A 15,236-nucleotide genomic window follows, 5' to 3' on the forward strand; every position below is an offset into this window, starting at 1 on the left:
TGGTTCTCGTAGACAATGACATAAAAAAAAATAAAAAAAATAAAAAAAGCCAAAAACACGATGGTAAGGGTCTCCACTATAGAATATGGATAATCAAGAAACACTTTTTTATTGTTTGAAATTCTTATCCATAAGCGTAGCCATGAGGTCCCAACAGTATACAAAAAGCAGCCTTATAGTATTCTTTTTTGTTTTGGTTTTTCGTTTTTTGAACCTTGCATGCAAGGAAAGGAACCAGGTCACGGTCTCTTTCACTCAAGCTCTCTCATATGTGAAAACTATCGGCTGTCTGTCTGCAACAATCCGCCTTGGTATTATTTAATATGGGGGACATCAAATTATAGAAACAAAGAAGAAAAACACATAAACAAAGACATGAGAAGAAAACCCAAACGTGAGCTCGGGTTTCATTCAAAAGACATCTCTCTGCTCAATTTTTTCTGCGCTTTTGATTCAGTTTCAGAGTTGACCAATATAATTGTTGAAGGGTCAAATTCACTTACGATCTGGTCTTCAATTTTTATAGTCAAATTAATGCACTGCAGAAGGCACTAGCTTGTTTTACTATGTTAATAGGTCATATATAGCCGAGCCTATTAGAGGACATCGTGTGGCCAAGTAAGGTTGCGGCACTCATGTACCGATTCGATTAGGTTGATCACCCCAGGTTTACTGTGAAGCACTAGTATACCGATTCGACTAAATTCCTGTTAGATCAAGTCACTTCACGCACTTAATATCAGCATGGTAGCTGAAAGAGAGCACTTAATGCGTTTTACATTCAAACCAGGTGTCGTCTTATTTGGTTCTTGATAATCAGCATAGTAACTAGTGCCCATAACCATTCTCTGATCACAACATTAGAAATGGTTGAAGATCTCTCCTTTGCTAGATTTAAGGAGAGATGGTCTCCCCTTCTCCCTTTATAAATACTCTTCACCTACATTGAGACAAGGATAATAACCATTCTCACCCAGAAACTCTGTATCCATTTCCATACTTCAAACCAGCCTTTAACTTAGCCATCAGAAGGGGTTTGACTGATATCACACCAGTTTCCCCTTTTTTTATAATCTAGCTACTTGAAGCGTGTAGATTATCCTGAAAGACCAATTCAACCCAACAACCCAGAATACGTTTTGGTCTTGACTCGTCAATCCCCAGTCCAACAGGAAAACCATTCTCCCTATCGACAGACTAGATAGAGAACTACTGTCATTAATAATAGGCTTATTTACTATAACGCTCTCTGAAACTATGGTCAAATCTCACTGTACCTCTGAAAGTAAAAATGACACACTTTACTCCCTTGACCGATGTTTTGCATCTCAATTTATCCCCTACCGTCAAATCAGTTAATAACTCTGTTAAAGATGCCAACGTGACACAAATAGGACCTCACTTTTTTTTTAAATGCATGCCACATAATTACCATGTGTAAAAAAACAAAAGGAAAGAATTTTCTTTTAAAAACAAAACTCAACTATTAATAATATATATATATATATTTTATATATAAAATTCCCCAATTCCCTTCCTTCCTTGCTTTGTTACGCATACCCACTCTCTCCCTCTCCCTATCCCCAAAGATGCCCATCATCCTTCATCCTCCCTCTACAACCAATCACCACCCCACATCATCCATAAGCATCCAACCACAAGCCATACACACTGCCAAAAAAAAAAAAAATGAAAAACAAGAACACTCACATAATACATTGAAAATAAATAAAAATCAAGTATCTTGTTCAAATCCGATTATTCCAAACCCCAAATCAATAACACAACACAAACAATTGTATAAATTTAATTTATTTTTTCCGAGTAAAAATCATATTCACACAGAGATTGAACAATTGAAGAACTTAAACTACAGTCTCATTCTTCTTCTTCCTTTATTTGATCTTATGCTCTGGTTTGCGGAGGGGATGGGTTTATTGGTTGCCGGGGGCGAAAAGCTTGACAATAAAGACGGTGGCGTGGCCCTGGGCTTCAAGAGTTGGATCTACTATTGAGGTTGGGTTGAGTTCGCAACAGATCTGGTATGGCGGTTGGCTTAGGGTGGGGGAGGTTGGAATGGAGGCCTCCTCCTCTCTTCACTGCCTTGAAAGAGCAGTCAACCCTTTTACACCCTTATCTCTCTCCTTATGGGTCTCTCCCAACCCACATGACTTGAGGAATAGCGCGCAAGGCCTGGTCGTGATGGCGCACGGGGTAGGTGCAAGACCTGGGTTGGCTAGGTACGAAGGAGAGGGTGGGGTGGGGGAGATCTGTTAGTGAATATAATGGTTGAGGGTAGCAGGGTGTGGAGAAGACACTGGCTGCTTCATTTTAGTTTTCTCCTTCTTATTTTTATTTTTGTTTTGTTTTGTTTTGTTGTTGTAATTTTTTTTATGAGCTGTAATTTTATTATTTTAGGGTGGTGGTGTTGTGGAAAATCTTTTAGTTTTTTTTGTTTTTGTTTTTGCACACATGGCAATTATGTGGTATGCATTTCAGCAAAATTTTGGGTCCCATTTTTGCTATGTTTGCAACTTTAACAGAGTTATTGACTAACTTGACGGTAAGGGGTAAATTGAGATGCAAAATATCAGTCAATGAGATAAAGTGGGTCATTTTAACTTTTAAGAAGTAAAGTGAGATTTGACCATAATTTTAGGAGGCATTACAGTAAATAAGCCTTAATAATAATACATGCAAAGAGAGAGAGTGAGTCTCAGTGAGAAGTTCCTAATTAATTTTAGTGTTACAGTGTTTGAATAAAACGGGCAATATGCTAAATGACCTAGCTTCAGCTTCAAGTCACCCACCAGCTAGTTAATTAGGTTTTAAGAAGCAAATTAAAATTAAAAAGGTCAAAGTTCGCATACAGGATCAACAAGCCCCTATAGCTCAGTGGTAGAGCGTCAGTCTTGTAAACTGAAGGTCTGTAGTTCGATCCTGCATGGGGGCATCATTTATTTTTTACATTTTACATTTTACATTTTACTTGCCGGGCTTAACTTTACCTGAAAAAAGACCTCTGGTTGGGCTTACCAAAATGAATCCATACCCATAAAAGGTTATGGGCTATAAATAATCTATTCATATCCAATAAGACAAATTTTAAAGGGACCAATTTAACTTCTCTAATTTACTTTTAATCTTTCAATCAATTCCATCCAAGGGTTCTTTTTGTTTGTTTGTTTTTTCTTTTGACTGAGCAATATCTAACGATGTCTAATCTGTGTAGAGGAAAATCGAACTCGAGTGCAAAAGATCAAGCGCATTGCCTTGGCCAATTGGCCTAACCAGATATGTTCCAAAGGTTTATTTTTATCGATAATTTTAAGTGACGGATGCAGTGATCAAATTTTGGGTATGTTTGAAAGTTCTCAAAACTTGTAGGCAACGCTGTTCCTTCTGCCACTAATATAAGTTCAAAATTTGGGTTCATCACTCCAAAACTAAGCCCAACCTAATCATCCCCATAATTTAGTTGGGCCCATTGCAACATTACACAACTAAAGAAGAAGCCCATGGATGGCATTCTCGTTATATTATTAACATAGAGGGGTACGTTTATGCGTCCAATCCGCCAAGCGCTTCTATAAATCCCGCCCAACCAGTCCTCAACCCTAACGCCGCTCTTCCTCAATGTAAACATTTTGGCCTAGTTTATTTTCAGTAGAACTAGAACAAATTTAGGGTTTTTTTTTCTTTCTCTTTCGAGTCGCTTTCGATAGGCGTTACGTTCATCGGCTGGTTTTCAAATCCAGAGGGACGTGTCAACGGAAGCGTAGATTGAAATTCGATCCCAACCCAATTTATCAAAAACAGCCTACGCATTGTAGTGTCGTTAATGGTTTTGGGCCGATTTGGGTCGTGACATTTTCGTCTGTAAATAAATTCGTTGCTTCTTATGGTGAACGCCCTGTAAATTTCGATTGGTTGGGGATGTTCAAGTTTCCGAAGCATAGATTAAAAATCACACCAGTATTAAACAGCACCGTGCCTTTTGCACTGTGCTACCTGTCTCCTGGTACAAATTTTAATTCTCTTGGATTAAAAATTAAATAATAATTTTTGGGTTTTTGTTAATTTTGGAAATTTGTGAGCAGTGATGATTAACAAACCCTTGGCTGTAGTTATGATCTGGTCTTAGACAACCAGAAGCTGATTAGTAAGGGATATGTCTGAGCTCACTAGTCATTTCTTGTTTTCTTATCTCTGCTTGCAATAATTCTTCATCGGATCTCCAAGGGATTGCAAATGATAGTGGTAATCAAATTTTATTGGTACTTATAATAATAATATGGAACTGTAACAAGTAATGAATCACACACTAAGCCCCTGAAGCACCATGGATGCTATGCTAGGGACCTTTTAGAAGCTGTAATTATTATCAAAATAGTAGCAAAGTAGAAGAAGCAGCTGCAGCTGATGGGGTAGGGTTTGGGCGTGATTTCACTCAATCGGTGCAGCAGCGGAACATGGAAAACCTCTCCATGAGACGGCCGCATTCAGCGCAGGCCACCGTCTCTGGCATGATTCCGGTTGCAGGCAAAATAAGGTTAGTGCAGTGATGGGGAGCTTGTTTGAACACTCCTTCTAGGTGTTCATTCAGCGCCGGAATGAACCCTGCGTCGGCTGCCCTAATCTTCCAGTCGGTAAACTCCTTCATGCTTTTCAACATGTGGTCTCCATTGGCCTTAGCCATGTCAGCTGAGGGAATGCCGATCACAGCCCACCCACGGTCGCTCGATCCAAAGCTCAGCATTGATATGATCCCCTGCATTATAGGATCATTTTTCAAATTGTCTGTCTTGAAATGGGTTGTTGATTGCTCACTCAGAAGTTGTCCTTTGGATTGCCACATGCTCTCGAGACGAACCCAGAAGTACCAAATGGTGGTGTTCCACTCAAGAGTGTGGCTTAGATTCTCAGTTTGGATGATGCTCAGGATCTGCTTCACCACTTTCTCCTTAGGCTTGCTCCTCCCCACGTAAAGCAATTCCAATGCAATCCCTGCTTCAAGAGCCACACTTTTTGCAGACTTTGTGAAGTTCCTGATCCACTCTATGTCCTCTCCACCGTACAAGCAAACGTACTTCCTATCTGTGATCTGAAATTGATACCAAATTTTTTTTGTCATGTTAGCTGACCAAATTACAAGTAACAGTTTTAGATATGCATATGATTGATGAGTATTTGTACCCAAGTAAATAAATTAGGATGTAAGTGATCTGCCAAAAGCTCAATCCTCCAGGTCTCTTCGTCCCAGAGCAATCTCTCTTTGGTGCTTGTGAAAGGGTAGGCCAGGCTTCCCCAAATACACATCATGTGAATAGCATTCTGGTGCACTATTTTTCCTTGAGGGTCCATGACAACTAGCAGAGGCTTCTTCACAAAGTTCCATTTCCTCTGGTCCCTGATGTACCGGACCACAATCGGAGACACCACGGAAGGGTGGAACACACTGTACCATTCCATATTATCTCTGAGGTTCTCAAATTGCTGGTACTTGGCTGCAGTCCACTCATCCGTGATTGGAACCCACACAATCTCGAACTGGCTCTCTGGCCTCCCCAGGTTCTGCCGTTTTTCCATGTACATGTTTTGGACAATCATGTACTCGTTCCCAAGTACGACGTCTAGGTCACTGATGAACAGAATCACTACCTTCCTCTTGAGCACATCAACGTCAACCTGTTTCAATTTTATAAAATGAATTAGGGTACAAACATTGCAAACTTGGTGGCTTCTAAATGAGAAGAGAAAGATAGATTTTAAAGCAAACCCTCTTCTTGTTGAGGCCGTCATAGAGAGCAGGCTGGTCATCCTTGTAAAACAAAACCCTTAGAGGCTTGCTGTTGTCAATGTGTGGTGATTCTAGAATGCGTGCAATTGCATTGAAAGCATCCTCGTCTTTGATCTTCTCTGCATCACATACCATTGATATCTAGTTAGCCACAAACAAATATACAGGACAAGCCATGTACTCTGTTTTGTTTTTAGGGTAAGACTCACGGATGATTTGGTGTAATTTGTTGAGATTCTCCTGGAGGTGGTTGAATATGTTTTCGAGCTTATGGGCCAAAGATGATAGTTCCCATGCCTCTGTTACGTATCTGATACACCACGTGGTCAGTTGAGACGGTACAAACAGTTTCATTCTGGACAAGATTATAGCACATTATAAAACAACTTACTCTGGTTCGGAGCTTGTGAACCCCAAAAGTTGGGATGCAGCAACAACGATACTCCGAATTGTCCAGTAAACAGCAGTGGGGATATGAGCGGTGGAAGCTGCAGATTTGATTTCGGGGTTCAAATGGGGATCATTCTGAAGCTCTTGTAATTGAATAATGCTCTTTGTCACTTTGAGCACGGCCTTAACCAGATTGTTGTAGCCGTCAAATTTAGGCTTCAAGACTGTCCCAGCACGTTCCAATATCTCTTGCAATTGCTTAAGCTGTCCAACAGCTTTGGCCAGTGGGTTGGAGGTGTAGAGCTGAGCCACAAGCCAAAATTCACCATCTTTCACAGCAAAAGCTCCCAAGGCAAGCACTACCTTTTCATCCCAATCATAGTTTTGCACAATGTCTAGTATATCCATGGTTGTCTTGTTTGCATCTTCCCCAGCCAGCGACTTGCATAATATCTGTCTCCCAATACATCAATCAACAAAATTTATATGCACACGGGTTATGTTATGTTGTTAAACTATCAATATGAATCTCACTTACCTCGCAAGAAATTGCATTAAACACATGGTTTGGAACATCGAAGCTTTCACTGAGGGTGCTGAGGCTAGCACGGAGGGCCTTCTCATGTTCCAAAGCATCCGCGTGTGTAGCTGCCGGTACCGGTGTTCCCTAATTATAATACACAAACAAGGTCAACACAATACAACAGATGAGCAACATGTAAATAAACTGAATTGTCATCCAGCTAAGCTGCATATTCTTTGTACATATAATTAATCAACGGAGGTTGAAGAGCAATCAAGTGAAATGACACAAAATTATAATTAGGCATGGACGTACCGGCAGCACAATGGAGCCATGGGTGTCAGATTTCATGACACGAGACAGAATGGCCTCAATGGTTTGGAGAATGTTCTTGACTGCAAGAGAAGACACCTCGTACGGACGGTCATGAGACTTATCAGTGAGCAGAATTTGGTTCACCAAAGCACTGTCATCTGATGTTGACGAAAACTGACGACGGCCATCTCTGAGAGCCGGAGCACGAGCACGGTTGTCTCCTCTGCTTCCTGCACTGAACTTACTCTGAGGTACAAGGGCCATTTGCAAAGGGAAGGCTCTAAGCTTATCTGAGAGGGGAAATTGGTAGTAGAGGAGAAATGGTTTGGGTTTAGGTGTAGCGAGCTAGTCCTTATATAGTTGATGCATGTTAACAGATAAAAAGCTGCTACCTTGCTTGCGTTGGGGTTTAAATCATAAAGTTTGGTTTCTAGCCTATATCAGTGGGAGAGAATATATATAGATACTGATCTTCGGATAAGGGGCTTCACCATTCAAATTTTTTTTTCACCTTTACGAAACTCGAGTCCAGATATTCTTACTCCAGGAATATTTTTTGTTTGCTGCAGCCAGTCGTGAGACACATGTTTTGTTCACAGTTACAGTTTACATTGAAGAGTTTGCCTCAAGCTACATCATTGAATGGTTTTTTTTTCTTTCTGTTTTTCCTTTTACTATGCATGCTGTCCTCTTAGGATCCTTGAACATTGTTGTTTTGTTCCTTCTTTATTTAGATAGTTGGGCCTCATTTTGGACCTTATACTTCTGAGCTGAAACGAGATCTTGAATATCCACACTCTTTGTTTAGACCCTCAATTTGGGCCTCATTCGGGATTTCCCGTTTTGTTCAGATTTTTCTCATGGTAAGGCTCCATATTTTCCAAGGCAAAAAATGGATGGAGGAAAAGTTTTCTTACAAAAGTGTGTGTATCGGATTTAGCCAAATAATTCCCCCAAAACAAAACTTTAGCCAAAGAAATAGGGTCAAGAATTACATATTACAATATCATCGATGGAAATATTTTTGCTCAACATTTTAATTTATGGTGTAACGTTATCATCTTTTTTAATACTTAACATGTGTTTATAGGTATAACCATATATAAATTTTTATTTTGTATACACCTTGGGTAAAAGTGGTGAGCGAAAATGCTCGATCACTAGACTCGTTAAATTACACAAATTTAGTTTTGAAATGGCAATGATTAAGCCGGAAACTTTCATCAAAGGATAATTAGTTGAGAACTTTTAAGACGGAATGAACAATCCGAAGATCAAATTGCGAGAGTGAGTCCCAAAAAAAAAAAAAAAAAAAAAAACCTAAAGTAATGAACTAAAATTGATGTTTGGCAACAGTCTCTCTCTGCTGTTGAGCGTAAAGGTATAAGCCTGCATGTTCCTTTTGTTTCGATATGTGTTAAGACTCCTTTTTTCTATGTATTTTTATCAAATTTTCTTTTTCTTGACAGTCATTTTTTTTATATTATGAATCATTGACGAAAATTTTACTCCATTCATTTACTTCAGTTTATTCAGGTTCTATTAAAAATCAGAAGCAGGATAATTTGAAGTACTTATAAGTAGGAGTGGGTATGGTCTGGATTGGATCGATTTCACCTTAAAATCGCGACCAAACTAATTATAATATAATTGTTTGATTCGGTTTGGTTTTGACAAAAATTATGAAGAAAATAAAACCAGCTAAACCAATATATTTAAAATGGTTGGGTTTGGCCAGTTTGGGCCTAAGCCCAATTATCTTTTCTTTTGCATTTCTCAACATTATTAACCCAATTACAACTAAAAAAATCACTACTTTACATACTTTTTTCATTTGATAGCATATCAAACCATCCTAAAACACAAAATGCCATAAAACTTCAAATTTCAATAACTAATATAGCTATTAATTTTAAATATCAACAACTATAAAAGTCCATCTAACTTCAAATTCAACATTCATATATATATATATATATTTATATATATTTATTATCTAATTATAGGACTACACGTGTAAAAGAAAATATAAATACATAAATATATAAATAGAGGGTCTAATTATTATCTAATTAGAGGACTGCAAATGTAAAATAAAATATAACTAAATAAATATATAAGTAGACGGTCCGGTCTAGTTTAAGTCAGTTTATAAAAATTAAACCAAACCAACCAATATAGGGTTTCAATTCGGATTTTAAACCCTTTAACTTTTTCTTAGTCAAAACCAAACCAAACCGATAATTACAGTTTGAATCGGCCAATTTAATCAGTTCGGCTGGATTGATGCCCACCCCTACTTATAAGTTGTAAAGTGAGACTTTTTATAATTTTTGAACATAAAACAAGAATGGATGAGCCAGTGGAGTGTCTCATTTTAATCTAGAATCAGACATTTTGTAGGTTCTGCGTTTTGTTTGTCAATGTCATTGGCTTCTTTGCAAGTCAAATAGGACAGCAAATTAAATAATCAAGATAATCTCTCTGTTAATTTTCTAGATCAAACGAATTGCTCATTCTTTTTTCTCCCCTTCCTCTACTTCTCTGTATATATTGATCTTGACATGCAATGTGACCATGAAAAATAATAACATATATAGAGAAGTAAAATGAAAGCAAATTAAGAAGGAATACTTGAAATTTATTGATTTCAATAAGATGGCATCATAAGAAAACACACACTAGGCGGCACCTAGCTAAAGCACCACCTTAATTTAGATGTCACGTTTATTATCATACATAAATAGTAGAAACTCCATAATGAAACTCCTCAATATATCATAAAAATCACTCTGGTGGTCTGGTGCAATGCAACAAGCTCATGTAGATCAGTCAGTGCAGCAGCGGAACATGGTGAACCTCTCCATGAGCCGGCCACATTCAGCGCAGGCCACGGTCTCAGGCATGAGCCCGGTAGCGGGCAGTATGAGATTGGTGCAGTGATGTGGTGCTTGTTTATACACCCCATCCAAGTACTCATTCAGTGCAGGCACAAAGCCTATCTCATTCACCCTTCTATTCCACAAGTTAAACTCATTCAAGCTCCTGAACATGTGCTCCCCATTGGCCTTGGACATGCCAGCTGAGCCTGTCCCAATGACAGCCCATCCACGGTCACTCGAGCCGAAGCTGAGCATTGATATGATCCCCTGCATCACCAGGTCGCTTTTCAAGCTGTCGGTAAGACGACCTGATCTCAGAGCCTCTGTCTGAAGCTGTTGTCCCCTGGACTGCCACATGCTCTCCAGACGTACCCAGAAGAACCAGATGAGGTTCCACTCGAGGGTGTGGCTTAGCTTCTCAAATTGAATGGTGGTCATGATGTTCTTCACCACTTTCTCCTTTGGTTTGCTCTTCCCCACATACAGCAACTCCAACTGGATCCCAGATTCCGCAGCCACTTTTTTTGCTGCCCTTGTGAAATTCCTGATCCATTCTATATCTTCCCCACCATACAAGCAAATGTACTTTCCCTCTGCAATCTGAAATTCATCATCCGAAAAATTAGTCCTCTTGACAAAAGAGTCTGACATGGACTATTTCATGGTTAGAATATATGATTTTGCTTAAACGCGCTATTCAGATTAACAATTTGACAACGTATACATATATAACAATAGAACGTACCCAGTTAATGAGATTTTGATCCAGCGAGTCAGCCAAAAGTTCCATCCTCCAGGTCTCTTCCTCCCAGAGCAATTTCTCTTTGCTGCTGGTGAAAGGGAAGGCTACGCTTCCCCAAATACACATCATGTGAACAGCGTTGGTGTGCACTATTTTGCCTTGCGGGTCCATTACCACAAGCAGAGGCTTCTTTTGAAAGTTCCATTTGTCCTTCTTCCTGATGTACCTGATCACAGTTGGAGAGACCACTGAAGGGTGGAACACTGTGTACCATTCCATGTTTCTCCTAAGCTCCTCAAACTGCTGGTACTTGGCATCAGTCCACGTGTCCACAATTGGAACCCACACAACCTCGTACTGGCTCTCCGGCCTTACTGGGCTATGCCGTTTTTCCATGTACATATTTTGGACAATCATATACTCGTTTTCATTGACGACGTCGAGGTCTGAAATGAACAGGATCACAGTCTTCCTCTTCAAGACATCAATGTCCACCTGTTTCATGTATTCATGGGGGCATAAGGAGGCTGGTTAATTAATTGGGAGCACAACATTATTGAAACCGGGACTTAATTTGAAATGAATTTTCTGCTAAATGTGACTATTAGTAACTTGAAGTCATGATCCAAACTTGTACTTCCTTCTTAAATTTTTTTTGTCTAATTAAGGTTTAGTTGACCTGGTGATATTGAAAATGATCTTGGTTGACCAATTCTAGTTGATTATATATTTTGTGGGGATAGAAGAGAAGTGAGGTTTCAGAGCGAACCCTCTTCTTGTTGTAGCAATCATAGAGTGCTGGCAGATCATCCTTGTAAAACAAGACCCTCAGAGGCTTGACGTTATCAATGTGTGGTGTTTCTAAGATGTATGCAATGGCAGCCAAGGCTTCATCATCTTTCTTCCTCTCTGCATCACACCATTAAAAATATCTTCTAGTTAGGCATGAATAAACAAATATGATAAGCTACCTCCAATATAAAAATTAATTAGACTCACTGATGATTTCATATAATCTGTCGAGGTTCTCCTGGAGGTGGCTGTGTATGTTTTCGAGCTTATGCGCCAAGGATGATAGTTCCCATGTCTCTGTCAGATACCTTATAGAAGCCAAATAAAAGTGGAACACAATGAATTTATCACTGTCTTTTGGGAAATAAAAAGAATTAATAGAAACAATATTGTCAGACTCTGAATATCAACCACTTACTCGGGGCCCATGCCAGTGATCCCCAGTAGTTGTGATGCAGCAACGACAATACTCCGAATCGTCCAGTAAACAGCGGTGGGGATATGAGCAGTGGTGGCTGCGGATTCATGTTCGGTGGTCACGTGTGGATCACGCTGAAGGTCATGCAACTGAACAACGCACTTGGTGACATTGATGATGGCCCTAACCAGATTGTTGTAGGACTCAAACTTGGGCTTCAAGGTAGTCCCAGCACGTTCCAATATCTCTTGCACTTGCTTAAGCTGTCCAATCGCTTTGGCCAGTGGGTTGGTGGTGTAAAGCTGAGCCACAAGCCAAAACTCACCATCTTTCACAGCAAAAGCTCCCAAGACAAGCACCACTTTCTCATCCCAATCATGGTGTTGCACAATGTCCAATATGTCCATGGTTGTCTTGTTGGGATCTTCCCCAGACAGCCACTTGCCGAATATCTGTGATCATTTAACCCACTTATAATTTTGCAAGATCAATTAAAGGAACAAGTTAAGCATAATGCAGATTGTTTTGCACTCATACAAATTATCTACGATCACATGAACATCACATTTAATTATAAGCGTATATGTAATATAAACCTCGCAGGAGATGGCATTCAACAGGCCGGTTGGAACATCGTAGTTGTCTTGGAGGCTACTCAGGGTAGCATGGAGGGCCTTCTCATGTTCCAAATTTAGAGCATCATGTGCACCTACAGCTCCCTAGTTCATTCATACCCCCAAAAAAAAATCAGAAACAATTGAGCATGATTAGTAACATCGTAATTAGTAAACCCTGATGATCAAGATGAGCAAGTGACATATATATAATCAGACATGGACGTACCGGAACCAGAAAGGCACCATGGATGTCAGGTTTCGTGACACGGGCAAGGATGACGTCAACAGTTTGAAGAATATGTTTAAGAGGAATGGACTTGACATCATAGGGACGGTCACGAGACCGATCAGTAGCCAGAATTTGGTTAGTCAATGCACTGTCATCAGAAGTTGCTGAAAATTGGCGGCGCCCAGGACGGTTGTAACTGTCTCCTCCTCTGCGTGTTGTGGTGGGCGGCTTATAATAATTCTGAGCAGCAGGTGCAAATGCCGGATTATAATTCTGAGCAGCTGGTGCAAAGGCAGGATTATAACTCTGAGCAGCTGGTGCAAGGGCCGGATCATAACTCTGAGCAGCTGGTGCAAGGGCCGGATTGTAATTCTGAGCAGCCGGTACAGGAGCCGTGCTATAGTTCTGAGCAGCTGGTTGAGGTGTTGTGTTAAAATTTTGAGCAGTTGGTACAGGGGTGTTATAAATTTGAGGTGGTGCAGGGGCCCTATTAAAATTCTGAGGGGCGAGGGCCATTTTGAGGAAGGTTGAGACTGTGAGCTAGGTGTGAGGGGAGGGGGAGAAGAAGAGCAAAGGCTTCTGTGAGTGTGTTGGTTTTGGTTCAAGCTAGGATAGCTAGGCCTTATATAGTTGATGCATATAGAGAAAAAGAAGAGGGCCAAACTAATGTGCTATAGCTAGCTAGCTGCTACCTTGCTTCCATTGGGGTTTTATCCAAAAAGTGCCAGTAGAGAGAGAGAGTGGAAGGAATTTATAATATTGATTTTTGAGACAAGGGGTTGGATATTCATGTCTTTGGTCGCCTTCAAAACCTTTTTTCACCTACACGAAAGGTTAGCAATCCTTATATCCATTCCTACTCTAGGAATAATTTTTAATTATGGCTGTCGAGAGAAACATATGTTGTGTTTCTTCAATGTTACTTTGAGAGTTCATCTTAGAATAACTAGCTTCTTATTATTATTATTTTCTTAGTGGTTTTTCCCAGCATCTAAATATCAAATATTAAATTTGAATTTAAGTTGGATATATAATAGAGTTTTACATTTCACTTGATGAGAAATTTTTATATGTTCCGTGTACGATCCAATACACATAGGCCATGTCGAATTATTTTCCAACTTATTGCATTGCTTTTTATGACTTGTGGCTTGCTGCATTGGAAATATTACACATGTTCTTCATCTATTGGATGATACACTAGCCATGTGGTGTACCCAGACCACCCAAAAATTACTCCCACCCGATATGTCAAATTAAAATATTAATTTATTACATATTGTTTATTGGTTTACAACTAGGCACATTAAGGTGTCGTGTTTTCCGACTAGTTAATTTGTTCTTCCTCTCTAAAAAAAACCCTAACGGTACTCTGGTCCCCTTTCTCCTTGCCAACAACCAACCGCAAGGAAGCTAAAGGGGGAGGTGCCCAATGGCCCTCCTCCCCTCCACCCATCTTCCTCTTCCTCTCCTCATCTCCCTTTCTTTTTCTCCCATATTTTCCCTTCCTCTTATCCCCTCTTCTCCTCCCCTTCCTCTTCCCAGATAGTCTAGATATGTTTAGATCTAGGTCTGTTTGTCTGTTTGTTTTGTTTGATTATTTTTGCAGTGTTATAGGTGGCTGGTGTTGTCTTTGTCTCAATGGTGGCGATAGTAGTGGCGTTGGATTGTGTCTCACCTTAGGAGAGTTGTGATACCTGGTGGTTGATGTTTTGTCTATGTTTCAACAGCGGCGGCAGTAGCGACGCTGGTGGTTGTTGTTAGAATGTGGTGCTCTTCTCTACTCTGCGATGTTCAAAGAACTATGCTTGGTTATATAAGGTTTTCTTTGTCCGATTTTGAGTTGAAGTGGAGTGCTTGGCCATTTTACTGTTGTTTATGTGTTCTATTGCGTGTTCTCTCATGGTTTCTGCTATGGTATGCCTTGCAGTTTGTGTGGGTGTCAAAGGACTATGATTTTGTTCATAGAAGACTTCTTTTGACAGTTGGGATGGTCTGGGGTTCTCTTTGGAAGTCTATGTGTTAGTTTTCGTTTTTGATTTGTTCTTTTATTGTAATGGTCCAAAGTGACCTGAATCTGACTCCCTTGTTAGTCCATGACATGTGTGGTACTCTTTCCTCCCCTGGAGTTTGTCTCATGAGGTTGTCCTAGAAAGGTTTTAACGAGGTCACTGTGTCATGTCGTTCTTTGTACGTCTTTGGTTCTAACATCACAATATGAAACAACAAAAATTACAGCAAGAGAGAGAATGTTATTTCACGTAGGGTTTAACATTTCGGTTGGAATGAGTATGAGCATCTTTTTCTACTAATTAAAAATGTTAAATTGGAGATGCTCTAAGAGAAAGTAAGGAATCAACCAAGAAAAGAATTTAGAATACGGAAAGAAGAAAAATCAATTAGAAAGTTCATTGGCTTCATGATGCATTTCACTGTCGATAATTCTATTAGAGTAATAGAGTGGCCTTGATTAATTTTCAGAAGTATACTTTTGAAATAGTTTGGTGCCTTTTGTACTCAAAGCATAA

At 39.7% G+C, this 15,236-nt stretch overlaps 2 protein-coding genes and 1 non-coding gene across 3 annotated transcripts; 1 reads left to right on the forward strand and 2 right to left on the reverse strand.

The window, feature by feature from the left end:
* On the forward strand, positions 2,882 to 2,953 carry TRNAT-UGU. Its single transcript has one exon. It is a non-coding gene; the product is annotated as a tRNA-Thr (tRNA).
* Positions 4,246 to 7,360, reverse strand: LOC18792793 (protein SIEVE ELEMENT OCCLUSION A). The gene is made up of 7 exons (XM_020554571.1): positions 7,029 to 7,360; positions 6,729 to 6,857; positions 6,192 to 6,643; positions 6,010 to 6,110; positions 5,780 to 5,919; positions 5,197 to 5,688; positions 4,246 to 5,104 (listed from the first exon to the last, which is right to left on the reverse strand). Exons 1-7 carry the CDS (start codon positions 7,290 to 7,292, stop codon positions 4,451 to 4,453), a joined length of 2,232 nt encoding a protein of 743 aa, XP_020410160.1. The 5' UTR covers positions 7,293 to 7,360; the 3' UTR covers positions 4,246 to 4,450.
* Positions 9,649 to 13,315, reverse strand: LOC18791610 (protein SIEVE ELEMENT OCCLUSION B). Its single transcript, XM_020554578.1, has 7 exons — positions 12,706 to 13,315; positions 12,459 to 12,581; positions 11,863 to 12,314; positions 11,652 to 11,752; positions 11,422 to 11,561; positions 10,656 to 11,147; positions 9,649 to 10,510 (listed from the first exon to the last, which is right to left on the reverse strand). The coding sequence occupies exons 1-7, from the start codon at positions 13,222 to 13,224 to the stop codon at positions 9,857 to 9,859; spliced, it is 2,481 nt and encodes an 826-aa protein (XP_020410167.1). The 5' UTR covers positions 13,225 to 13,315; the 3' UTR covers positions 9,649 to 9,856.

Source organism: Prunus persica, chromosome G1 (assembly GCF_000346465.2).
Source record: "Prunus persica cultivar Lovell chromosome G1, Prunus_persica_NCBIv2, whole genome shotgun sequence".
In the NCBI taxonomy this organism is placed as follows: Eukaryota; Viridiplantae; Streptophyta; class Magnoliopsida; order Rosales; family Rosaceae; genus Prunus; species Prunus persica.

Excerpts from the sequence above, each read along its gene's own strand:
- LOC18792793 (XM_020554571.1), bottom strand. The coding sequence starts at position 7,292 with ATGGCCCTTGTACCTCAGAGTAAGTTCAGTGCAGGAAGCAGAGGAGAC. Across the intron at positions 6,644-6,728 it reads TTAATGCAATTTCTTGCGAG|ATATTATGCAAGTCGCTGGC; the intron begins GTAAGTGAGATT and ends ATTGGGAGACAG. Across the intron at positions 5,689-5,779 it reads ACGGCCTCAACAAGAAGAGG|GTTGACGTTGATGTGCTCAA; the intron begins GTTTGCTTTAAA and ends AAATTGAAACAG.
- LOC18791610 (XM_020554578.1), bottom strand. The coding sequence starts at position 13,224 with ATGGCCCTCGCCCCTCAGAATTTTAATAGGGCCCCTGCACCACCTCAA. Across the intron at positions 11,148-11,421 it reads ATTGCTACAACAAGAAGAGG|GTGGACATTGATGTCTTGAA; the intron begins GTTCGCTCTGAA and ends TACATGAAACAG. Across the intron at positions 10,511-10,655 it reads ATCAAAATCTCATTAACTGG|ATTGCAGAGGGAAAGTACAT; the intron begins GTACGTTCTATT and ends GATGAATTTCAG.